The sequence below is a fragment of the Nannizzia gypsea genome, genomic scaffold (assembly GCF_000150975.2).
Source record: "Nannizzia gypsea CBS 118893 supercont1.1 genomic scaffold, whole genome shotgun sequence".
In the NCBI taxonomy this organism is placed as follows: domain Eukaryota; kingdom Fungi; phylum Ascomycota; class Eurotiomycetes; order Onygenales; family Arthrodermataceae; genus Nannizzia; species Nannizzia gypsea.
Genome location: NW_003345201.1, coordinates 1,862,899 through 1,887,978, shown reverse-complemented (window position 1 = coordinate 1,887,978; position 25,080 = coordinate 1,862,899). Strand labels below are relative to the sequence as shown.

At 46.1% G+C, this 25,080-nt stretch overlaps 11 protein-coding genes across 11 annotated transcripts; 5 read left to right on the top strand and 6 right to left on the bottom strand.

The window, feature by feature from the left end:
• Window positions 1–1,748: 1,748 nt before the first annotated feature.
• Window positions 1,749–2,957, bottom strand: MGYG_00709 (retinol dehydrogenase 13; the record flags this gene model as incomplete). Its single annotated transcript, XM_003176573.1, has 4 exons — window positions 1,749–1,891; window positions 1,970–2,083; window positions 2,161–2,347; window positions 2,418–2,957. 4 exons carry the CDS (start codon window positions 2,955–2,957, stop codon window positions 1,749–1,751), a joined length of 984 nt encoding a protein of 327 aa, XP_003176621.1.
• Window positions 2,958–4,041: 1,084 nt separating this feature from the next.
• Window positions 4,042–5,410, top strand: MGYG_00708 (reduced viability upon starvation protein 167; the record flags this gene model as incomplete). Its single annotated transcript, XM_003176572.1, has 2 exons — window positions 4,042–4,225; window positions 4,305–5,410. The coding sequence occupies 2 exons, from the start codon at window positions 4,042–4,044 to the stop codon at window positions 5,408–5,410; spliced, it is 1,290 nt and encodes a 429-aa protein (XP_003176620.1).
• Window positions 5,411–6,138: 728 nt separating this feature from the next.
• MGYG_00707 (saccharopine dehydrogenase) lies at window positions 6,139–7,910 on the top strand (the record flags this gene model as incomplete). Its single annotated transcript, XM_003176571.1, has 10 exons — window positions 6,139–6,191; window positions 6,337–6,673; window positions 6,737–6,767; window positions 6,823–7,057; window positions 7,118–7,225; window positions 7,285–7,384; window positions 7,451–7,483; window positions 7,538–7,558; window positions 7,611–7,668; window positions 7,729–7,910. The coding sequence occupies 10 exons, from the start codon at window positions 6,139–6,141 to the stop codon at window positions 7,908–7,910; spliced, it is 1,158 nt and encodes a 385-aa protein (XP_003176619.1).
• A 594-nt stretch (window positions 7,911–8,504) lies between these two features.
• MGYG_00706 (F-box domain-containing protein) lies at window positions 8,505–10,527 on the bottom strand (the record flags this gene model as incomplete). The annotated part of the gene is made up of 2 exons (XM_003176570.1): window positions 8,505–10,304; window positions 10,378–10,527. The coding sequence occupies 2 exons, from the start codon at window positions 10,525–10,527 to the stop codon at window positions 8,505–8,507; spliced, it is 1,950 nt and encodes a 649-aa protein (XP_003176618.1).
• Window positions 10,528–12,483: 1,956 nt separating this feature from the next.
• Window positions 12,484–12,812, bottom strand: MGYG_00705 (hypothetical protein; the record flags this gene model as incomplete). The annotated part of the gene is made up of 2 exons (XM_003176569.1): window positions 12,484–12,591; window positions 12,630–12,812. The coding sequence occupies 2 exons, from the start codon at window positions 12,810–12,812 to the stop codon at window positions 12,484–12,486; spliced, it is 291 nt and encodes a 96-aa protein (XP_003176617.1).
• Window positions 12,813–14,846: 2,034 nt separating this feature from the next.
• MGYG_00704 (hypothetical protein) lies at window positions 14,847–16,720 on the top strand (the record flags this gene model as incomplete). The annotated part of the gene is made up of 7 exons (XM_003176568.1): window positions 14,847–14,963; window positions 15,096–15,153; window positions 15,220–15,279; window positions 15,335–15,617; window positions 15,675–15,763; window positions 15,820–16,088; window positions 16,163–16,720. 7 exons carry the CDS (start codon window positions 14,847–14,849, stop codon window positions 16,718–16,720), a joined length of 1,434 nt encoding a protein of 477 aa, XP_003176616.1.
• Window positions 16,721–17,160: 440 nt separating this feature from the next.
• MGYG_00703 (hypothetical protein) lies at window positions 17,161–17,532 on the bottom strand (the record flags this gene model as incomplete). The annotated part of the gene is made up of 1 exon (XM_003176567.1): window positions 17,161–17,532. One exon carries the CDS (start codon window positions 17,530–17,532, stop codon window positions 17,161–17,163), a length of 372 nt encoding a protein of 123 aa, XP_003176615.1.
• Window positions 17,533–18,225: 693 nt separating this feature from the next.
• MGYG_00702 (Nnt1p) lies at window positions 18,226–19,179 on the top strand (the record flags this gene model as incomplete). Its single annotated transcript, XM_003176566.1, has 3 exons — window positions 18,226–18,384; window positions 18,474–19,037; window positions 19,096–19,179. 3 exons carry the CDS (start codon window positions 18,226–18,228, stop codon window positions 19,177–19,179), a joined length of 807 nt encoding a protein of 268 aa, XP_003176614.1.
• Window positions 19,180–19,541: 362 nt separating this feature from the next.
• MGYG_00701 (carboxypeptidase Y) lies at window positions 19,542–21,236 on the bottom strand (the record flags this gene model as incomplete). The annotated part of the gene is made up of 4 exons (XM_003176565.1): window positions 19,542–19,613; window positions 19,684–20,156; window positions 20,210–20,573; window positions 20,631–21,236. The coding sequence occupies 4 exons, from the start codon at window positions 21,234–21,236 to the stop codon at window positions 19,542–19,544; spliced, it is 1,515 nt and encodes a 504-aa protein (XP_003176613.1).
• An 820-nt stretch (window positions 21,237–22,056) lies between these two features.
• Window positions 22,057–22,576, top strand: MGYG_00700 (autophagy protein; the record flags this gene model as incomplete). The annotated part of the gene is made up of 3 exons (XM_003176564.1): window positions 22,057–22,146; window positions 22,233–22,465; window positions 22,534–22,576. The coding sequence occupies 3 exons, from the start codon at window positions 22,057–22,059 to the stop codon at window positions 22,574–22,576; spliced, it is 366 nt and encodes a 121-aa protein (XP_003176612.1).
• Window positions 22,577–24,036: 1,460 nt separating this feature from the next.
• Window positions 24,037–25,023, bottom strand: MGYG_00699 (hypothetical protein; the record flags this gene model as incomplete). The annotated part of the gene is made up of 4 exons (XM_003176563.1): window positions 24,037–24,120; window positions 24,233–24,639; window positions 24,737–24,810; window positions 24,977–25,023. 4 exons carry the CDS (start codon window positions 25,021–25,023, stop codon window positions 24,037–24,039), a joined length of 612 nt encoding a protein of 203 aa, XP_003176611.1.
• Window positions 25,024–25,080: the final 57 nt, after the last annotated feature.

Genomic DNA, 25,080 nt, shown 5'->3' with positions numbered 1-25,080 from the left:
CGAGATAAGCTCAGCCAAGGCAATACAAGCCTTGCTAAGCCTTCTCAAGCTTTGATCTACGGATACAAGGTCCCGTCAAAAGCGCATTGTGCTAACTATCTGCAAGTAAAACTGTTCCAGAAACATATTACCGATAGCGTGTTTGGGGTGCATAGTCCGGGGGGACGACAGGGGATTACGTAGCAGCGCAGAGTTACATGAAACCCCTAGTCAACTGAGCGACAGAGACGAGATGAAGAGGACTATTTTCACCCGAATTGCATCAGGGGTACAATAATTATTCGGGTCAACAAAGGGTATTGTCGGCGAGGAGAGCATCACAGAAGTTGTCTTTTGCCGGTTAGTATGATATTGGCAAGGATGCAATTGACACATGAGTCGGTGCACGCTTTATTTCGCCGTTTGATACGTAAGGTGTAGGTTTTTGAGATGCCGGGACTAAAACTTATAGTACGGAGAATACCTGGTACAGGGGAGGAAGAGACGCCGGTTACGGGTACGCAGCACATCATGAGAGAGACCAGGTGTTTCGCTTCAGAATGAGAAAACCGTGCAGGGATAGTGTTTAGCTGCTCCACATACACCTAGACATCGTGTATCCAATACTGAAGAAACAAGCTTTCCTCCTCGAGGCTTGACCTGGATTGTTCAACCCAGTCTTGCTATTTATACTCTGTTGGCTCACCTCGAGCCGGGCGAGTGATACAAGTATACTTCCTCTTTCTTTCACCAGGCTGTATGCCTCGTTAAATGACTATTGTGATTGGAGGTTGCTTTATTTCCCCAAATGTCATGGCGGGCAAGTTCCAGCGGCTTTGGTTTGTGAAGCACTTCCAAAATTATCGACAGGGGAAATGAGCGACTAGAGAGCAAGTGGCTGCAACTCCGAACCGTTTCCCCACCCGGACAGATGGGATCAGCATTCACTGACAATTCCCGTCAGCTCCGAGGAGGTGTTGCGAGAACACGGAGTATATGCCTCCTTTTGTTTAACGGATAGACCTCTCTCGCAGAAGTCATGGACACAGAAGGCCGCAGGGTGAGAATTAATTGTGCGATTAACGGTCACGCAGTGCAGGAAAAGGGGTGATGAAAATGGCGTATGTAGATCAGCGCTGCTTTCTGGTCACACACTAAAGTAATCAATTTAACGGTGATGACTGTCTAGAGTCGTCTGCTTGACCACGCCTTGAGATACTTGTAAGGATGATATTTCTAGATACTTTTGTGTTGCTATCGAGTTGCTCCGTAAACCCGGTAAAAAATCCCGGTAACTAAAAAATCCCGGGGATATTCTATATCTATGCCTGTGGTGCAGTTGAGGACTCGATGCTAGTGTGTTAAATCGAGTGGAAAAACTACGACTAGCTACATGTTTCTTAAACGCAGTCCTAGAGAGCTTTCACGTCTTGCACGTCGCCAGCCAACATGCACATGTGTAGGTTGACAAACGCGGCCTGCTGGCCTGGAAGGACGAAGAAGGGGATAAAGGTTACCACGCGCCGGAGATAACAAAGACGGCTCTTTGCTCCATAAGTTAATGGCAAGTCTGGCAGGCGGATTGATGGTGCTCGTTTTGGTTTATCATCTTTCTTTCTAGCTGTTAATCAAAGCTTATATCATTGGCTACATTCTAAGTAATCTTTTTCATTAGATAACTTAGTACAGAGCGCTCTCCTGACAAAAGGGTATACATATGTATGTGTCCCAACAGAGAACGCCCTACTTAACTATAGAGAGCTCATCCATCAGTAGGAAAACTCCTGCCCAACAAGCTTCTCGCTCAGCCGCCAGAGTCTTTCTGCTTCGAAGCTGCTGGTGGCCCACGGCTTGACTGTGTCAACTAGAGGGTCCGCAACATGGCAATCGATCAGATAAGCCCCATTGTTGGCTGCCCAAACGTCAGTATATTCTTTTATAGTATGGCATAGCCACGAGAGCTGGTTGTCCAAATAAAAAGTAAACTTACCCTTGAGACTCGGATCAAAGGCCGCATAGATATGGGTGGCAGCACCTCTTTCCAGCGGCTTCATTTTGAATTCTCCCCAACCTTCGGCATTACCTAGGGTCTTATCCGCGTTTCCTATTGCAGTATCGTGTTAACCATACATGTTCTGAATAAAAGTAGATGTGTATCCCTGGAAAGAAAGAGAGACACACGAAGCCCACCAAACTCAGTATTCCAGTCCAAGTGGCTCCCCAGATTGGTCCAGATGACCCCCGGGTGAAGACTGAAAGCCTGTAGTTTATACTTCATGCCGAGCTTCTGTGCTAATGAGATTGTAAATAGCATATTGGCGGTCTTGCTCTGTCCATAGGCATACCACTTGTTGTATGTCTTCCCTTGCTATATTAATGCTCCCTGGTTAGTAATTTGTTCTCCAAGTGTACTGCACCTGATATTGGCCAACACATACGTCAAAATTGTAATCATCGAACCGGATCGGGTTTAATCGATGGCCATCGCTACTAACAACCACGATCCGTGGTTCCTTAGCAGCCACGAGCTTCTTCATAATCAGATTGGTAAACAGGAACGGGCCCAGGTGGTTGGTGGCCAGATGGGACTCGAAGCCGTCCGGCGAGAGCTGGTATTCCACAGCCATGATTCCCGCGTTGTTGATGAGCACATCGATGACAGGGAGATCATCCCATCCGTTAAGTTCGGTGGCTGCAGCACGTACGCATTGCAGGGAGGCCAAGTCAATTTGTAAAGTGCGCACCTTCACTGTAGGATGGGCGGCGGTGATTTCTGCGGCCATCTGGGCTAATTTTTCGGCATTGCGCGAGGCTAAGATCAAACACTTCGGGTTGGCTGCAGCGATTGATTGTACGAAAAAGCCGCCGAGCGACTTCGCAGAGACTCCTGTGGTCAGAACGACTTTGCCCTTGATAAGACTTGCATAGTCGAAGACAAGGTCGTCTGTCGTGGTGTCGGTGTTGTATAGGCCTAGCATGTTGGCTGTAATTGCAAGTTACGATGAAATGTAGGTAACTGATGAATCTGAACATAGAACGAAGCCGTTAGAGGCTGCTCGATTATTTATACTGAAAGGAGGCATGTTTCTTGTGTATTCTGCTCTGGGGTTTTATTATTTGGAAGCTCGGTGTTGGAGGTAATGTTATCTCCATCTCTCTCGTCGTTATTCCACGATCTCTCATAACTAGAACGAAACCCCTGGATCCTTCCTGCTCGGTCCGAAAGTCCCCAATGCAAGTAACCTGGACATCCCGGAGTTAGCGGAGTATATTTTTAAAGCCATTAGATATATACCTAGGTAAGCTCTGTAATTTCTTATATCCTATTCCCATTAAGCAGTATGGAAGGTGCAAAGCTAAACGAGTAGCTAATAACTGAGGTATCAAGGACGAATAGTGAGTTAGCTAGTTAGTATGCGTATCCAACAAAATGGGGAAGGATGGTCGTGAGGCTGATGCTCACAAGTCCCGCATGGACAGCAAAACCAATGGTCAGATATGTCGCATTGACAATAGGGATCGCTAGTTATCTTATGATGGTCGTTGGATGGATGAGTGCTTTTTGATGGACACGCTATGCGCAGCGTCTTTAAAGATACGCGTTACATGGGAAGTCGCTGCAAGAATCTCGATGTGTGCTTTAGGTATGTAAGGTACTAGGTTCTGAGGCTGAGCAGTGCTGACTAACAACAACAATCTGCTTATCTAATCTGTCATAAACATTGGACGAACTCCACGTGACAAATGACGTAATAAGCTGATCACTTCCCTGTCAGGGCTGAAGATGACTAAGCCACCCTGCGCCACGAGCTTAGCCACTTTCAGCGTCGCGGCGGAAGGAACAAGGAGAAGAACAAGAAGAAGCAAACAGCCTGATCCGTGTTTGTGCTCGAATTGCAGAGAACAAACACATTGCTACTTCGCCTGTTCTTCGGCTGCAGACATTCTCTTCGCCCTCCCCCCTTCAGTACAATACACTACCTACTCCGCGCAAAAGTAGCATTTCCTTGAGCTCCCGACGCTGCCGAACCACCACGAACAACCATACTTGGCGGGGTTGAGATGAGTTTCAAGGGCCTTCAGAAGGGCTTCGCCAGAGCTCCCCAGACCTTTAAACAGAAATTCAACCTAGGAGAGAACACAAAGGATCCCGTTTACATCGATGCGGAGAGAAGATTCCAGGAGTTGGAGAAAGAGACGAAGAAGCTGCATTCTGAATCGAAAAAGTACTTTGAAGCCATAAATGGTATACCTCGCTTTACTCATGATTATCCCCTACCCTCCACTTGGCGCAGAATGACTCTAACTGCTATTACTGCAAATAGGCATGCTAAATCACCAGATTGAATTCTCAAAAGCGGTCGCAGAGCTATACAAACCTATATCCGGCAGAGTATCAGACCCTGATGCTGCAAAGCCGGAGGGAAATCCGGAAGGTATCCAAGCATGCGAAGAATACGAAACGATTGTGCGCTCCTTACAGGAGACATTGCAGCCTGAATTAGAGCTGATAGAGTCTCGTATCATCAGCCCTGCGGACCAGCTACTGGAAATTATCAAGGTCATCCAAAAGGTCGCTGTCAAGCGTGAACACAAACAACTGGATTATGACCGACACCGCGCATCTCTGAAGAGACTACAAGATAAGAAGGAAAAGTCGCTCAAAGATGAAAAAGCGATGTATAAGGCTGAGAACGATGTGGAAGCGGCAACACAAGAATTTAATTATTATAATGACCTGCTGAAGGATGAATTGCCGAAGCTGTTCAAGCTTGAAGCGGAGTTCATTCAGCCGCTTTTCCAGTCCTTTTATTACATGCAGCTGAACGTATTTTATACCCTACATGATAAAATGCAAGGGTTGAATATTGGATACTTCGACTTAACGTCAGATGTCGAAGAGGCATATGAACGGAAACGCGGGGATGTAAAGGAGCGTACAGAAGCCCTGAGCATCGTTCACTTCAAAACGACAGCCGGCCGCCGCCCTGGCTCAAAGTTTACACCAAAGGATAAGCTTGCAGCCGAATCAAAATACCCCTCTCGACGAACAACCGATGCTTCATCCGATCCTAACCCTCCGCCTCCCTACTCCGCCCATACCTCTTCCACCCTGATCGGGCGTGCCAACAGCACAAGCCCTGCATCCCTCGCGGCCGCTGCAAAGTCAAAACCAGCTCCCCCGCCCCCGAAACCCAAACCGGCGAAGTTTAGCGCTGCGCCGGTTGAGACTGCAACTGCTCTTTATGACTACGAGGCCCAGGCTGTGGGTGATCTGAGCTTTACCACTGGCGATATCATCGAGATCACTCAACGAACAACTAATACTAATGAGTGGTGGACTGGAAAAGTAGATGGAAAGTCGGGACAATTTCCAGGTAAGCATTCTTTGAGAAGTTCAATCCTTACTGGCGAATATTACAATTACTAACCGTGGTTCTATGAGCAGCAAATTATGTTAAGTTAAATGCGTAAACAAGCACTTGCACTCTGATATCTATAAACTAGAGCGTTCTCCACGTCTACTATCTGCTCCTATGCACTGCCATTCCTCTCCCCCATCCGCACACCCAGTACACCATATAACTCCTACCAAACACGGAGACCCAAAATACCCCAATACACAAGGCCCCTTTAACACTGGGTACATACCGCCTCGTTCACCATATACAAAGCACTCTCCAGCCGCTCTACCTCACTCGCTACATCTCTGTCACCAGCCGATCAAGAGCTTTATTGACCCCTATATGTCCCCTTCAACTCATCACGACCTTACCTCCAACCTACCTATCTATGTTTATTGCTATTTTTAGGCGTTGTGTACTTAGATAGCGTGCCACATATCATCCCCGACCTCCAATTACCTATCATTGCTCTTCTTTTTATTGCAGAGGTGATCGCTATAATCTTGCTTCTCTTTTCGACAAGTAAAAGAATGCCACCAAGGGGGCTTATCTTATCACCACGTGATAGAGCCAGCGGGGCCCGCCTGAGTCATACAACCAAAAAGGTACAGGAAGCATTCCAAGGTTTTATATTTCCCTCCAGTCCAGTCATATAAGTTGACAATTCTTCCTTTTAATCGACCATTACCGTCAATTGACATTCGTCTGATAGTAAATTCTGCTCAATTGCTTTCAATATCCCCTCCTATTCAGCATGGCTCCAACAGTGCTTCACCTTCGTGCCGAGGACAAGCCCCTCGAGCATAGGTACGTGAATCCGCCTTGTGTAGCTACACAGCTCATCTATGCCATCATGGGATAGTTTACCTAGAATATATACTTTTTAACATCTCAATTCCTCCTACGGGTTGCCTGCTACTTTATGTCTACGCCTCTAACAACTATGCTATAGATCAGCTCTCACCCCCTCCACGACCAAAGCTCTCATTGCTGCCGGCTACAAAGTCAACGTCGAGCGTTCTCCTACATCTGCCATTCGTAAGCGAATTTTCGATGACTCCGAGTTTGAGAAAGCTGGCGCTACTCTTGTACCAGAAGGTAGCTGGGTTGATATCCCCTCCGACCACCTTGTCATTGGATTGAAGGAGCTTGATGAGACCAAGGATTTTCCCCTCAAGCACTCACACGTTACCTTTGCACACTGCTTCAAGAACCAAGGCGGTTGGGAGAAGGCTCTTGGACGATGGAGCAGGGGTGGCGGTGTGTTGTATGATTTGGAATTTTTGCAGGTATGTATTTTATACGTATGGCGGTGAGTATCTATAAATGTGATGCTGACTCATGGAATGCAGGACGATAAGGGTCGAAGAGTTGCGGCTTTCGGTAAGCTATCTGGGCCCTCTATACTATCTTCTGCCCGTAACTAATGATCTATTAGGCTATCATGCTGGTTTTGCTGGAGCTGCTCTCGCCATCAAGACTTGGGCTTGGCAGCTAGAGCATCCTGACGGTACTCCACTCCCAGGAGTTGATGAGTTTACCGATGGGAAGGGATACTATGCTAGCGAAGAAGAGATGCTGGAGCAAATTCGTGGTGATGTCGCCAGAGGTGAGAAGATTGCTGGTCGAAGACCACAGATTCTAATCATTGGTGCTCTTGGACGCTGTGGAAGGTACGTTCATCTCCCCCAAGGGAGTTCTTAGAGTATTGAAGGCTGATATTTGTGCGTTAGGGGTGCCGTTGATGCTTGCGTCAAGTCTGGATGCGAAGATCTCCTTCGATGGGACATGGCTGAGACTGCGAAGGGCGGACCCTTTACTGAGATTGTTGAAGCTGATATGTGAGTTTACTTCATCACCCCCTTCCCAGCTTTGTATTATATCTTTCTAACTTGCATAGCTTCATCAACTGCATTTATCTTAGCGAGAAGATTGCGCCATTTGTTGATATGAACAGCCTTAAAGCTTCAAACCGCAGACTGTCTGTTGTTTGCGACGTTGTAAGTATTTTCGAACTCCGACCTTTTACGAAATCCAAGTGTCTTACAATTTTCTTCACCACACAGAGCTGCGATACCTCCAACCCAAACAACCCAATTGTAAGTAACTGGCTCCCCAGCCCTGTTTTGGGAACTTCAACTAACTCATTATAGCCGATCTACAACGTCAACACCGTATGTATCTTCAATCACAGAGAATCTGTCAATTCAACTAACCCAGCTTTAGACATTTGATAAGCCTACTATTACCTTGAGCTTATCCAACCCGCCTCTCAGCGTGATTTGTATGTTTCACTCTCCCTACCCTCAGTTTGATGGACAACTTAATCTAACTTGGGATATAGCAATCGATCACCTCCCCAGTCTTCTTCCAGCTGAATCGTCCGATGCATTCTCCAACGATCTGCTTCCCTCCATGCTTGAGATCCAAAACCGAGCTTCTCACCCTGTTTGGCAGCGCGCCGAGAAGCTGTTCAGAGAGAAGGTTTCTACCCTTCCTGCCGACCTACAGAAGGTTGAACAATAATCTACGAAATATGGTTTCCGCTATATTCAGTAATGGCGGTGAAAAGTAGGCATGGTAGACTATTACCTATTTTAAAGGCATAAAAAATATGCATTTAGTCAAATAAAACAGTGTGTAATATGGATTTTCGGTATTTATTTTATTTTTCGGTATTATTTGTTTTTATTTAAATATTTCTTTTAAAGAAAACTCTGCTGTTTTAGAGTGACTGGGGCACTATGAGTAAAGCAGCAAATGCTGCTAAACATGAAGATCCCAAGTTATCCTTCAACCCTCCCAAATGCAAATAAGAAATATAAATTTAAGGTAAATAAAATGAAACAAAACATCAAAGGAAAGATGGAGAAAGTGGGAAGTGCTGCAGAAGGGGACGAGCAAAGTGCTGCCTGACAAAGGGAACTTCTGAAGCGATATGATTCGATGCTCCTTAAAAAAAATTATGTCTTGAAAGTGAAACCGCCGAGAGGTGGGAATCGTAAATGCGCCGTGAACTCCTTCGCTAAGGGGAAAGTTTTTCTTTTCCTTGAGAATGGAAAGGTGCAGGATGGAAAGGCTTGTGCCGGGGAGATATGGTAGGTAACCAGATATTAGCCGCTATCTGAGCCAGAATCCGTAGTTAAACTTCAAATACTCAGCAGGCTCCATTTTGAACCAGGTAGGTTCCGGGTGGGTAGCAAACATTTTCTGAGCAGTCGAGATTTTCGCATCTGGCTGGGCTTTCTTGGAACGTAACACTTTTGGATGAAATTCAGGGGTCTTTCGCCTGAGAGGCTTCATATGCTTCAAACCAAATGATGGGTCGAAGCTGATCAAGACAAGTGCCTTGGTTCCATCATTCATCCCGGCATCAGTTGAATAGACCATGAATCGTTCGTCAGCAGCGGCAACAACCTTTCCGGATTTTGGAGTAGGACTCAAAAGCTTCAGTAGCTCTAGTGGTGCATCATTCGGAGGCCACATCTTTATTCCACAAGATTGATATCCTTCTTCATTTTTGGAGGTTGAATAGCCACTGATGTCTATGACGCTACGAGGGTACATCGTAGCACAAGAGCCTTTATCGTCCATTTCATATTGTTGAAATTGACGTTTTCTCGCTCCAATACGTAGCCTGAGTCTGTCAGGAGGTGTGGTGAATGATTTGACAGGTTGCGGGGGGTCATTAACAAGATCAATAAACGCAGATGCCATGAGATTGTATCCATGGAATTTTGTGTTAGAGAGGGTGAAATCTCGACGGCTGGGAGACTGGGCTTCCTCAGGAGTATATTCGAGATGATAGAATCTCTTGTGTCGCTTCTTAGGAGGCTCATAATTTGGACGGCTGGACGGATCAAGGGTTTTAGCTAACTGGTCGTCCGGAAGAGAGCGAACTGGCAGGTATTTGGGAAGGCCGCTTTTAGGGAGCGAGAACTCCGTTCCATGGGTACCATCGACAAGATCAAAGCAATCGAGGGGCTGACTATAATGAATACGAAAGTTCTCACTTCCACTGTTTTCCCACTCATGTCTGCATTCCACAATGGTCAATTGACGCGTTGTCGGGTCTACCACAAGAGACAGTTTCGTCCAGTTATCGTTAATCGGACCTTCACGGTGCTGTCGTCGCCAAATTCGTTGCCACTTGACCTCGACTGGGTTGCTGAGTGGGAATCGTACACAAATATAGTAGGAAGTCCAGTCAATTTCTTCATCCTCAAAGGAAGTCTGATTGGAAATGGCGTAGAAGTAACCATCCTTAACCTCAAAACACACAGTCGATCCAATCTCAGATCCCACGAAATTTTCGAGCTGGATAGGCTCTAGGGACGTATCTGAGCCCTCCACAAAGCTGAACCCTTCTAAGACCCACTCACGGTGTCCATGCCGCCCACGGCCGGAGTGGGTGCCAAAGTACATAAACGAACGGTTGAGGCGCACGAAAAGGTTCCGAGTAGAGGTTAGAGGACGACAGAATCTGACACGGTAGGGTTTCCTGGCAGTCGAGTAGTCCAAGTTCATGTCTATTGCAAGTAGCCACGACGAGTCCCGCCCGCCAGGCTGGCACACAAGTGCAACCATTCCATCGCAGTAGCACAGTAACTTGTACCTGAGTTTTGAATAAGGTCTTCCATTTGATATAAGGGGATAGGAGTCAAGGATTTCTTTCAGGTCGACAACCTCTTCATATTCGGCTGCTTTTAGAACGTTCAAAGTTCGGATACGCCCGTCACTGATGTAGCATACGACCCCCTGGTTGAAAAGGAATTCATTGCCCAGTGCAAGTAAACTTGCAGAGTATGGCTGAGCACTAGCTATAGCTTCACGTATGTCGTACACCCTTCCGAGTGCTTCACGATTTGAAATCTTCTTCGCCGCAGCAAGCTCACCTTCAACAGTATACGCGATATGAGCCTATACACTAGATTAATATCATTTATAGCACTCTTGAAAAAGGGGAAAGAGGCTGGCCTTAAACCCTCCATACCTTGACGGCTTTTCGAGCTGTAATCTCATCCTTTAGCAAGCGGTAAAGTGTGCGGTTGGCAAGACTTAGGTTAACATAGTCGTTTGGATCAAGATAACCAGCGATTTGATGCCATATATCAAATGGAACTGCATCAAATACTGGTGGCATGGCTCGCTGTCAAATTGGCTTGTCACCGAGAATGAATATCTGAAACAGCAATTCTTAGACCACCCAGCCTTGGACCTGAGTAGGATGGCCTTTGTAATGCGTTTTCACCAGCAAGAGAAGAATATTTATACCAGAGCCATCAGCGAATGAGTGAATGTGGCGGTAGCAGGCCGTAGAAGAAAGGAGAAAAAGCAAGAGGTTGAGGCTGAGGTTGAAGTTTAGCGGACGGAGAAATTCACAAAGTCCTAAAGCGGAAAAGGGCAGAGAGGGAAGCAAAGTGAGGCCAGACTTCACTAACTACCAAGTAACAACAACCACAAAGACCAGCACAGCAGAGTCACAAACAAGCTGGGTATCTAATATTTCTTCTTCGCTTGGAGCTGCTATTTATTGAGTTATTGGAAAAGAAGGTTAGAAGGTATCGTGAGGCTGCTGCTCCTTATTTCAACCACGCTGGCTAACTTGGAGGACAGAGACCTTTCTCTACATCCGGGAACTGGTGGATGGACCGGCTCTAATAAAGAGTTATCAGGTTGGGAAGAGCCCGGCTAGTGCCTTTGTGGGCCGCCACGAGGCTCAAGAGACGAGATCCGTCTCATCCTCCCAACACAGCTGCTTTACGGAGCATGTCGCTAGTTAACGGATCGTGTGGCGGCAGGAACTTGGTGGAGGGCAGACTCAAGCCCAGACACTCGTTGATTGGGTTTGGAAGGGATCAATAATGACCGGAGTCGCTGTGAAACTAGGCAGGGACGAGGAAAAAGCAAAGCAGGTCTGAGACGGGAAGAATGAATCATGGCCAACCATACACCGGCTTGCAGCAAGGAATGAGGCTCAAAGGAGGAGAAGAGCCTCCTTTTAGTGCGTAGGGCCCTACAAAATCACGCCCACTCACGGCCTGATCATCCTTGCACACCAGGTTTGTTGGCGCGAAATACCGAGAGCTAGCCGTGTTTGTCATCCTGCAGGACACCAGAGGCGCCCTCCGGCTTGTCTTCCGCTTTTCGGGGCCAGGGCGGACAGATAAGTCCGTGTTCATGGGTGTCGAGGGGATGCGAACGCCGGCCTCCTCATTTCGAGTCATCCGAACAAATCCGCAAAGAGGACCCCTTTCTGGTAACTAATGATGGAAAACATGCTCGAAGACGACGAAGACTTACTCCCCAAAAACGGTTACACCAGCCCTCCTTGATCCCACAACACCCACCGCGCGATCCAGAGCATTCGTTGCCGTTTGACAGCTAAGCCGAAAAAGGATAAACATAGAAACTGGCAATCACCTGATTGTGGCTGAGCGAAGACGCCCCCAGCGGACGAAGGAAGATGATGTGCTTGCTGACATGGGGGAGTTTTTGGGAAAATGACCCCAGGCAAGGGGAATACTGTCTCAGGCACGTAAGATTCCAACAGAGCCGCATGGCTTTTCGACAAACTCTGGCCAACGATTCGCTCAAAGGTTGGCCAACCGAGCCGCACAGGGACACTAACAGGGCTCGGATGGCGTATTATTGGCCATTTACGCATTCCCAGGCTCCGAACTAGGCTGCAATATTACGCCCCTGTTTCCTGTCAAGGGGATACTCCGCAATCTATTTGATGACAGAACATCTCGCACTGGGTTTCCTCTTGTGGTAGTCAGCTCGTACCCTGGCTAGCATTATCGGTTGTGATTTTCCGCTCTCGGTCCCCGCTCAGGCTCCAGCTCCAGCTCCGGTTCCAAATGTCACTACCGCAGCTGAGGTCACCAAGAAAAAGAGTTGATCCTGGAGTTTTGATTTGAGGCATAGCTCTCCACCATCCAACACTGGATTCGTAAACTTGAGGCTCTGTTAAGTGACAGGTTCAAATTGCGTGGGCTTGTGGCTTCACTGGCAGTTCGTGGCAAAAACTAGTCATTCAAGCGATTTTCTGGCCACCGCTTGAGGCCACATATCTTTGAATCTTGGGTTGGGGATGTCAGGCGGAATGTGCCTCCCTGCCAGGGAGCTCCTGAAGGTTGATTCCGACCGCACTATTCCGTACTGCCAGAGAAACAACTGATAACGCCAACCCAGCAAACACATTCTGTCAAAAAGCTAATAAAATCAAGTGATAGCTAATACAATAATAGAAGCCTTGGCCGCATCCTCAAGGATTTGGACTTTCAACTTCTCGGCATTTTCAACGCATTCTCTCATGATAATTTCATACGCGGCAATATCGCGATACCAGTGCAAGGAGCCATTGCAGCGATTATATCCCATCATTTGAAGGTTATTGGGCTTGGCTTCAGATCGAAAGACCATCTTTGACACCTGCGACTGGAAATTCTGAACTACTCGCTATTTCATGGCGGCATCGCTGGCCAGACTAGGAAAGCAGGTGTTGAAACCACCACGCACCAAAAGTGACGGCACGAAGTAGGCTCTTCCCATGCGTTCGGCGGACTACCGTTATCAAGAGACGTTCTCGACTATTCAATTTCTCCTCTATCAATCCCTTCAAGAGAGAATATATATATCAGGCATTACTGAGCTAAACGGGCATCTTATGGCTAACACGACGGAGTATGTCTACAAATTAATACTGTGCCAGCTAGTGCTTAGCTCTTGCAACTTTCCAGTCTGTGTAGTTATGCTGCGGCTGCACTTAACTATTCTCCAAATCGCTCGTTATGTGAATACCTTGGAAAATAGGTTGGCTTCACAATTTGATCAAAAGCAGAGCTGGTGTAATTTTACTCTTGCAGGATACCATACGACACATGGGGTGATATTATATCTCAGATATAAGCGAAAATTATAGCATTGATGCAGTGATACTACTGAAGACTGGGAGGAGGTGAGTATTCTAGGAGATTCGCTATAATCTCACATTGGAGGGATTGGGGAAATCTAAATCCAATCCTCTCTACAAGCATGGTTGGATAGAGAGGCTCCTGAGTAGATGAGATTGGTTGAGACGGAGACGCAGCTGGTCGGCTGTCCCCGTTCTAACAAACTAGGATGATATGGATTTAATCGTCTACTAAAAGGAGCCAAGTTTTATTATCATGAGAGATTTTTTATCTCTGGAAAACAAGTCTTGTTCAACAAGTCACCGACTCTCACAGCCAGGTATCTTCGAGCGATAAGGGGGAACTCGGGCAGTCGGTATACGAATGCCCGTTCGATCAATGCACTCCTTTTATGGTGGGGGGAACGGCGACCTTTTTGCATGGCAGCGCCGGCGTTCATAGCGAGACTTGGAAGCTTCCCTGACCTGCAGCACAGGCTGGCTACTTGCATATCCGTAACTCCGGCGTACACCTCTGCGAACTCTACGAATCGAGACTTGCACTGCATAAACGGCAAAGAGAGCATCAGCGTTCAAGTAACAATCGTCGTTGATGGCAGCCGGATAACGGTGTTCATAACATATTTGGGCATACTCTTCTGCCAGGTAAGGGATGCATCTCAACTAGATCTTTCTTGAGCGTGTGACCCTCCAGTATTTTCTTCCGGATCCTACCTCCGCTCCATATATCCCAGCATGGTTGGATCTGATCTGCGTGCATACGCGAGGCTGGCCCAGCAAATAGCATGAGCGACAACTTGATATGTCTGCAGGCGGAACTCCCGATGAGATATATCTGCTCTTTGCCATTTCTGCTTAGTCCAGAGTAAGATCTGGTTATTAACAAGCCTTGTTGTTCCTGTGCACAAGCTGGATGTGTAACTCCGCTGGTGGAGAATGAGAGTGCCATCGTCTATGCGCCCTAACTCATCCAACTGTTCATGCGGTATAAAAATTGCGGGCTTTCACTGAAACGAGATCAGATTAAAGACGCCGAATCGCTAACAGTCGCAACAAATAACTAACCTGCAAGTTAGTTGTTATCATAAGGGTGGGGGAATACCCTCAGTTGGAGACGATGTTGTTCCGGCGATGGGTAAACTACCCGAAATATGATGCAGATTCCTTGTCTGGGACCGAGATGTTAAACTCGGCGGCTCGGTCCTCGTTACACACGGTACGAAGAACAAGAAGATTGTTGCTTCATCCGTTACACAGTGACCTCTGACATCCCTCCCAGTTCACCAACCAAGACTCAGTTAAAAGCCAATCGGGTGGCAAACAGGGTGTTATCGCTGTATACTAGCCTGCTATCCAGCTCACCTTGCATGGTACGGCCTAGACTTCAACTTAAGGCCAGATCACTGTCATCCGGTTCTGTATACCTTGGTTATATCTATATAACTCCGTGACAACCTGCCAACCCCGCCAGTTCGACCCAGAAGCCTCCATAGCTACTGGGTCTGCCACTACGGATCCGATAACTATTCCATTTGCACTCCTAGATGGAGCATCACGGGGAATGGCCGGTAAAGCCCGGCGCTGCAGATCTGCCATGGGCATATGAACTTCGATCTTCTGAAGGATTTGCAATTTTTGCGGTGGCAGTTGCAATGTTTGTGGTATGTCCAAGTTATATACACTGATTTGTTGAAAATACATACTTATCGCTCGTCTAGGATATGTTCATATATTCCATGGTATTACCCTATCAATAGGAAGCTTGTTCTCGCATCCCATTAATTAATATTTAGATCGTTCCAATAATTCCCAAAGTACTAGGAAACCTTGGAAATTTACCTACAGACGAAGGTATGGTCATTCTTCAATCTTAACTCCCCCACTAGATTTCACCATTAACAATATATTCTACTTTAGTTCAAACATGGGTTGCCATTCTACTTGCTTCATATGGAGCTACTTTAATCATTGGATCTCGTATGTCACTGACTTCTACTATCTAGTTAACATATGCATTAATAGGGAGATTTAGTTATCTTCGGATATATATCAGACCATTCTAGTCAACGTAAACCGGCTTTTTTAATAGGATTGATATCCATGGCTGGCGCAGTCACGCTATTCATCGTCTCAACCTCACCTCCAGTGCTAGTAATTGCGAGGCTTCTCCAGGGTCTTGCCGCGGGCGGTGTATGGGTGGCTGGACTTGGCCTTATTGCGAATACAGTCAGCAAAAACCGCATTGCGGAGGCGATGGGCCATGCAGCTCTGGGAATGACATGGGGAGGCCTTCTTGGTCCGCTTACTGGAATAATGTGAGTCCAATGCAATGTTCACTATCATTCTGTTCAGGGATTGATAAGTCTGTATAGTTATGATGAATTTGGATACCACGCTTCATTTGCAATTCCATTATCGCTGCTGGGATTAGATATGATCCTACGTTTTGCTATCATCGAAGGTTCATACTTCCCTCTTTATAGATACAAAATGGATAACCTGCTGACCACCCTTCAGGACGTTCGGAAGATTGCCTATCCAGTGGTTATAAAGCATGTCCGGGAGACTCGTCTGAGACAACTCCATGTCTTGCAGATGACGACAATAATGACCAGGCCACTCCTTGCCAATCTCCCTCACGGTTAGATTCCGAGGCTCAACAATTAAAAGCTACTACATCCCAATACCGCTTGCCGCCGATGGTACAGCTTCTTCGAAATCCAAAAATACTAGTTACCCTCCTTGAAATAGCTGTTGCAGCCTCTATCCTGTCCGCCTTCGAAGCGGTATGTACTCTATTTACCCACACCCCTGTTCCCGGTGGCGATATCCGTCTACTAAACTTATACTCCTATTTTAGACCCTGCCAATATTTGTAATACGGCGATTCGGTTGGGGCTCAGCTGGAGCTGGACTGATATTCCTCTCCATAACTGTTCCTAGTACTGCTGGCATTCTCATTGGAAAGCTCGCAGATAAAGTTGGCACGCGTTACTTTTCACCCCTTGCGTTCCTGCTGGCTGGCCCTGCGATCTTCCTTATGCGCTATGTGACGGAACCGAGCATAATGAATATCATCTTACTGGTTTGTCTCCTAGCCTTGGCTGGGTTCTCTGTTGTGATCATAGAAGTAATCACAATGACGGAGGTGTTCCACTCAGTTAGAGATGCCGAGAAAAATACCCCTGGGGCATTTGGCCCACATGGAGCTGTTGCTCAAGCTTATGCAATTCTGAATATATCGTTTGCATGCGGTCAGTTTGCAGGCCCGCTAATTGCGGGGATGCTGAAGGATGGCACAGGCTGGCAGGGTATGACACTTGCTCTCTCCTTGTGCTGTCCTCCCATGGCTCTTTTTGTCGGATTGTTCAATTGGTGGACACAAGTATCTACACCAGCTGTAGACTTGGATGAATAACTATAAAGGCTTAGTTATATGGAAGGCAATGGCGTTATTACGAGAATTGAGGGCATACTTGGGTATATCTACCTCCGGCTCATGAAATGACAACCGAAAACGAGAAACGAGCAATGAGAAATGAAACTCAACCTTTAAACTTTCATTGACCGAATTGTTCAAATCCGGAAGTAAATAGAACGGAGATGCATACTAGAAGAGAGACCGCTGGGCGTATCGAAAAGTGGTATTAGGCGGAAAAACATGTATCGCTAACGCCGCATGACACAATCATACCAACTTCGAGCCCACATCGAGGCACTAATGACCAAATGAGAAGATGGTATGAACAGAAAAGGTGAAATCGACATCAGAAGTATTAGCAAGAAAAGTGCAAAGAATGTACATAACATGGTATAAGCTGGACCAGCAATATTTTAAGACAAGGGAAAATATGCTTGCTAATCAAAAGAAATTTCCTCAAAATCGCGCATTAGAATGCCCATCTGAGCCCGCTTCGCAGCTTCGGCGACAAGATTGACATTCTGTAAGAACTGGGCAGTAGCAGTCCTGCCGCACGTCTCCTGCGGTTGCGCTTGGAGCTGCTGGTCCGATGCTGGCTGGCTTTGCATCTGTGAGCGCATTTCGGCACCTGTTTGAGGATTAGACGGATATAGTCGTATATCTTGTAATGAATTCGTTTGCGAGGACGTAGAGGTAGATTGGCCGTTGAGCGCTGCTGTTTGGGACAAAGTGGTAGCTGATGCTTGCTGATGCAAATGTTGCAAAGGATGGGCGAATTGGCTATTGCCTTGCAGAGTCTGATTTGCCATTGTGAAGGGGCACAGCCGACAAAGTAATTATGCAATGCGTGGGAGGATGGAATAGTTTCCCTTCGAGCAGGACTCTCAATGCTGCTTGTAACGATCGACAGGAGTATGCTCGTTCTCTACGGAGTAACTTCCCTCTGTCAATAAGTACCCCGTAGTTGCCAACACAGGAGAGTTACCAGCCAGCCCAAAAGTGTGGATGAACTGAGGTTCAAGGCGAAGAAGAAGAAGAAGGAAAAGAAGAGGAGAGGAAGATCTAGCAGCAGTCCCGTCAAAAGAGGCGAAGAACAGAAAGTGACAACCTGGAGGCCGAAAGAAAACGATCGACGATCATGCAACGTCGGGACATCTGCGATCGTGCCTCGGCAAGGGGCATGTAAGGACAATACACCAGATGGCGGATAATTTGCGGGATATTCGCCTTTCGACCAATAAAAAAAGGCCACACTTTACCGGATATCGTCGCCATAACCGTACAATACGTATTAAGCTTTATCATCGGGTTATTACGTCATGTGGGGGACCATGACAGTCACGTGTAGATCTTATCTTATCTTGATTAGGTAATCATATGAAGGTTGCTAGAAATTTTGCAGCTTTGACTAACTGCAGCTTTAATACAGGGCTCTTTGATGCATGGATACTTCGTGGCATCGTCGAGTAACTATCAATTATATCACTGAGTAGGGAGGCACAATGGGCCTGGAACCTTTAGAGGATGAGCTCGGGTTTGGGGATTTTTTCAAAGAACCAGAGGGGTTTTTCCCCCCACCAAAGCCACCGACCTTCTCAGAACATCGCATGCTTTGCGGCAATACCCTGAATATTCGACTTGTTGGAAGCCACCCGTTATATGTAAGAATAATTCAGGCCGCATCATTTATTGTTAATAATATGTTATTTGAACAAGCATCTTTTCGACTGACAGTTTTCTTGATCTGGAGGGTTATCTTCTCTGGAACGCAGCAAGAACGATATCAAACTTTTTAGAAGAAAACGCTTCAGAATGGGTTGAAGGTAAAGATATCCTTGAGCTGGGCGCAGGCGCCGGCCTGCCGAGCATTATTTGTGCAATTATGGGGGCCAAAACCGCTGTCGTGACCGATTATCCTGACTGGGACCTTGTCGACAACATGCAAATAAACGCGTCCGCCTGCGAGAAGTTTATTAAGAAACAACCTTCACCTCTTTATGTTGAAGGTTACAAGTGGGGAGACTCTACCGACCGCATATGCAGCTTTCTGGATTTACCCTCAGCTGGGTTTGACGTTTTGATTCTCGCAGACGTCATATACAATCATCCACAGCATCACAGCTTGATTGAGAGTGTAAAAATGACTTTGAAGCGGTCCAAGACGTCGGTAGCATTTGTAGTGTTTACCCCATACCAACCTTGGCTACTAGAAAAGATAGCGGCATTTTTCCCTAAAGCCGAGCAGAGTGGCTTTAAGGTGAACAAGATATTCGAGAAAGTTATGGATAAACTCTTATTTGAGGATGATCCTGGGGTACAAGATGTTAGCTCTTCCTACAAAAATTACTAAGATTGCTAACTATGCACAATAGGACGAGCTACTAAGACGGACAGTTTTTGGATACGAACTTAGATGGAAAGAGGAGGAGCTGGACGGGCAAATACCCCGTTGCTAGTTTTGTGAAATTTTTACCTTGGATATATTGGGCTCATTGAGAAGTGAAAATAGATTGGTGGGAGCTATATATACGTATTACCACAGACCGGTGTAGGTGTCTCGAACGGCGGCTAGAACTGTTCCGCAACCAATCTTTAGAATTCTTGTGATAATGATGCACTGAAATATAAAAGATGATAGGAACTGAACTTTTCTCTTAACTTACTACCGCTATATGATCGTTTAAATATGTAAACTCTATATAAAGCCACTACCACTGGGCATACTTTACGCGAAGTAAGCCAGTGTAAGGACAAAAATATCAATTGGGAAACCGCCAATAACAAGCGCCGGCGCTTACGCCTGCTGACATCAGTGAGCTTATACAAACGGCTCACCAGAAATCCAGCGGTTCATCAAATCAAACGCCACGTCAGGCCGATCTTGCGGAACCTAATGGATAGCAGTTGTTGTTAGTTCCACAAAGTATCGTAAACTTTTTCAGGAGGGTGGTTAAACTCACCATGTGGCCAGCATTGTCCACCGTTACGAAGGCGTATCTAGTAGCAATCGTTGCGCTATCCGTCACACGAATTTTGACTTCTTTCATGCTCCCCACTGTCTCATTCTTCCCTGTCGATGAGAGGACAGATTTCCATGGAATTAGAGGTTTAGAAGACAGCTCAGCTTGTCCTTTCCAGGGAATATCATGCATCCATTTCAGGTTCCCTGCGGTATTGCACGCAAGGTCTAGATTACCCTGATAGTTCATTACGTGAACTTGGTTTGCAAGGAGAAACTCGACTTCTTCGGTTGAAGGTACCATTGAGTCCGAAGTTAGGTCAAAGGCATCTTCGACAGGTTTGGAAGCATACTTGTACTCTTTGACTTCTTTTGGAGGGGAGAGAGCATCCCAAATAAGCTTTGAGTTCAAATAACTCTGAAGGTGAACGCCTTGAACATAACAGATATCGTCAACCTGACAAGGGACGGTAACTACGATTCCTGTAAGTATGTCGTGCATAGCAATATAGGTTGAGTATACATACTGTCGAATCTATTGCGACCTCCTTTGACATCAGACTCTTTGTCGTACATTCCAGTAATGCCCTCATCGCAGACAGATTTGGCCGAGAGACATATTGCTGGATCTGGGTTGCGACGACAAACTTCAGCTAATTTCATACATCTTGGTATGTTCTTTGCCATGATGTCGCATCTGGTTTCGTTGAAGACAGGCTTCTCAACGCCAGGGTTGGTCGTGCAAAGGGTCTCCCAGTAGCCGAAAGCGGTATGCATGTGTGACATGCAACCATTGCCTATTAAGCAGGACTTGAGCTGTACTTGCGGCTCATTGGAGTAAAGTTTGTTCTGTCGCACAATTTGGGCTCCAAGGTACGGAATATAGTGTCCCTATGTGGAGAAAAGTGGCTTAGAATTGCTTTTTGAAAAATGTAGGTGGATACTCACACCATACGATTCTCCCGAAATATGAAATGGAGTATGCAATTTGTTCGGAAAAACCTCAGATACGAATAGCTGAAGGAATCTATGCATGTCCACTGCTGCTAGATATGAGTCGTTCGGAATCTCATGACCTTCATCGCCATAAGAAAAGCCGACACCAACGGGCTGATCAACAAAGAGCATTGATGATTTCTTGCTCCAGCCCCATGGATTGTAGTTCGTGCCATTACCATGCTCATTGACTGAACAAGGGCCTACCTCCTCAAGCATTCCAATCATGCTGGAATAGCCTGGTCCTCCAGTCATCCACAGCGTGAGGGGATCATTTTCAGGATCGCTCTGGCTCTCAAAGTACCAGAAGAAAAGGTGTTTCGGTCCGATATCCAGCCACCCGGTGTACTGGGCGGAGTGAGCATCACAAATTGAGTCATCTTGTCTCTTAATGCGGATGGAATGCTGAGGAGAATGCTTGCTTGTAAAGATCTGGAATCCCGCTTCACTTGTTGCCCTTTCAGACTGGCCAGCCGACAACGGAACCTGGTTTGCGGCCTGGATTGGGCCGAAAAACGACGCGGCTAGGAGAGGAATAAAACACCAAGATGACAGCATATTTCACCCAAATACTGCTTAGAATGGAATATATTTGATTCATTCACCATTCCCGGTGGGGAAACGTGTTTTATAAGGTTGCCTGAATAAAGCACATCACGTGATATAAATCCGAGCGGGGCCCCCAAGGTTATGGAGATCAAGCAATGCCAAGGCTAGGCATCAACTTTCTTACAGGAGATTTTCGCATCAGACATTTTTCCAGAAACACTGTTAGAACCATGAAAAGGGTGGAAGACCTATTGACAGATTTCATAAAGCCGAGAAATGTTTTATTTAAACCTATGGCCTGAGGGGCAAAAGGGGGCATATTTATTATCCTGTCCTTATGCTAGAACACATCAGATTATGAAATGTTTTCTCCGAGCCATAGCCAAACTTCCAAGTCAAAGTTGAGGCCATTAATGAAGCTCAAAGGCAGTAGTCTCTGCTACTGACCATTCGCCATGCCACATTAGGATATACCCAATCTTTGCTTCAGTTGATTCTTTGACACATTTTTAAGGAGTTAGCAATTTCTTTTCTATGAGGAGTAAGTATTTAAACCCTAATTTCGCAAATTCCGCGAAAGTGATGCTGACCAAGACAGTGAATAGTTACGGTTTTTGGTTATGGTGGCCATGCAACCTCTATTATTGTAGGAAACTACCAAGGAAAGTTTCATAGTTTTCGTATCTTCCGAGCACTGAGAATATAAATACCAGACTCCTGCCTGTTTAACAATGTTCAGGACTATCCCTCAGTTATCGCAAGCTGGGCTCTTCTCTCTATTCATCTGCAATAATCATTTATACCTGATATTGTAGACCAAGGCGGCAGTATGCCACTATCATTCAAGAAGACTTACACTTTTCAGCAGCGTAAGGACGAGGCTTTACGCACCTTACAGCACCAGCCGGATCACATTCCAGTAAGTCCAAGCACACTCATACATTACTTATCATTCTTGTACGATGTTCGTTGAGGTAGATTACGATGAGACTGATATCTTTATAGCTTGTCTGTGAAAAAGAAGAGAACTCGGACATTGTGGCCGTCAACCGTTGCAAGCTGCTTGTCCCCAAAGTACTCTTGGTTGGCCAGTTATTACATGTGCTTCGTAGCCGTTTGAAGCTTCCATCGGAAAAGGCCATTTTTATCCTCATTAATGATGAAGTACCGTCCAACTCCTCTCCTTTATCTACGGTCTACGACGTCCATAAGGACGAAGATGGATTTTTGTATATCAAGTCAGTCCTCCACCAATATACGAGTTCACATAGGAGACCTTAGCTCCTGGACACTAACAGCTGCATAGATTCATGGGAGAAAATGCATTTGGATTGTCCAAAGAGAATTAATTACATCCGTGTTTTCTATTTCGAGCAGGGAAATTTCGGGGGGTGAGGAATTCTGAGAGTCTGATTCTTTTATCAACCGCAAAGCTTACTACCGGAAAAGTACATTTACAAAAGTACCAGAAATAGGACCAAAAAAACCATTTTTCTATTAAACCTACTATAATATGTATTAATCAAAATAATTTCTTTATTATTTCCTCCACCACCGTTGGCCTTACTTAGGCAGGCTTGGTATCTCCATATGCTATAACAGTTCTTAAGAGCCTGCTGGGAGCGAGCGTTGACTACTGGTAACAACTAAGTACATTTCGCAAGGTGTAGGCCATCGGGCCCTGAGTCATTGACGTCATCTATAATTCTCCACTTTATTAGAAATAACTAAAGGGTAAGCATAACTTAAAAAGTCGGCTCGGGCCAGCATATAGAATGCTTACATAAGTAAAACAGGATTATAGTAAATCCGATAAATCATGTGATATAGTATTAGTCATCATTTACTGTCCACACAAAATTCGAAAATGATCGAAAAAAAACAGGATGTCATTTCACAACAACAACATGCCATATGTTTATCTTCATGCTTCCCTCTTCACTCAATGGAGCACTCTTGTACAGAGTACTTTGTATTATGATGAGGTAATGTTATTCTCTCAGGAATAAGTAAGAAATGCATACGGGGCTGGAGAAGGGCTCAAAGTAAACAGCAATGTTTACTTTGCTGCCTCCAAATCCTTCGTACAACTAACAACTTCCTGGAAAACGACTGAAAAGATAGCAAAGGTACGTCTGGCAATTGTTTCTTCCACTTTGGCAAGCTCACGCATCACCTCTGGCCTCTATGATGATCCCCATGTACAAAGCATAGTTCAACTGAAGGTCTTCGGATCGCTGAACGAGAAACCCATCACCATCTTTCATCCTATCTGACATGGCCAACACATGAATACATACCTACCCAGTTTCTGCCTTCTGCACATGCGTCGTCGGACTTGCTAACTGGACAGAAGATATAGGCTCATCGTGACATCTTCATGCCGCGTCTTAAAATTATGATCTAAAATGCCTACTCATGCATTGCTGCCCAACCTCCTAAGACCATACCATCCTTGGCCAATCATCAACACTAGTCCTCGGCGACTCGCACAGGCTGACATTCCTCCTTTCCCTGGTAAAAAAAGAAAAGAGCGCGAAGAAAAAGCATCTCAATAAAATGGATGAATTTGATGGCAAGGGGTTTAACAAGGCAAAAATTTCGTATTTTGGAGCACCGTAACGGATAAAAGCATTGGACAACTTCCCCTTCGACTCCCTTTCGACCACGTACCACAAAACTTCATGCTGCTGTACTCTGTAGTTTGCTGTCCCATTCTCATGTGCTGTCAACATGCGCCTTGTTCGCACTTCATGCGGCCCGTATAGACCCTTGCAACCTCCTTAGATTGGCTCCTCGCGCTTCGAGACTAGGATGCAGCCCCAGGGACGGCTTTCGTCCATTCCGTCCATCCGACACCACCACAAGTGGCCGATCCCGTCTCTTCCATACACTATTATTTGTTGTTCTTTTTTTGTTAGAGATTACTGAGATTTATATGGAGTAGGCACATTATTCCTTTGCTCCGCGTGTTACAACTCCACCGACTATCGAGGATCTCTCACGAAAGCCGCTTGGGTGAGGACCTCACGGCTAGCATCCGTTTCAAAAGCAAATGAAATATCCCTCAAAAGCCACTCTTTCACCGCTGTTTTTCCAAGGTTCCCTTGGCGCGAATCGACTGGCTGGGAAGGTCTCGCAGCGGGCAAGTCCTGGACAGCGAGGGTGCCACGTCGAGACGTCGGTGGTGACTTGTCTTCGCGGGCTGCTGCAACAACCCTGGCGCTATCACACCACAATATGCAACCAACAAATAAACCACCCGCATGATGTCTGCGAAGCAAACAACGTGCACCAATCCCCTTGTCTGGATATGCGGGTTCTCTTCCCTCAGGACGCACCCGCCCCGCTTTGTTGTGCTTGTCTTTCGTCCAGATTTGCAGGGTGAGGCGGCCATCCGCTGTGATGTGCGCTGGAAGATACGCTGAAAGGGTAGTTAAAGCCCGATGTCCCCATTTCTCCTCTTAATTCTGTTATTCTTTTCTCTCCCAACCACCACACATTCTTACCCAACTTCAAAACCTTCCAACTTTTTTGGCCACCGGTTATATTCTGTCCGCACTTCTTACCACTTTCTGCAGCCCTATCACCGTGGATAGTGAGTACCAGTTTTCTTGAACGTGGACGACTTCAGACTCAACCCTCTCGCCTACTGGATCAGCGTTACAACCCAAATATTGGCCGCTCCAAAAGAATTACCGGATTATTCTACCTGCCCATTAGGATTCATTGCTTTGTTTTGAACAGACCTGCCCAATTCCAGGGGCTTGAGGATAACTAGTTTTGCTTCTAGCATTACGGCATCGCATGCCAGAACATCAGGTAGTACCCATTGATTTCTATTTTACAACTT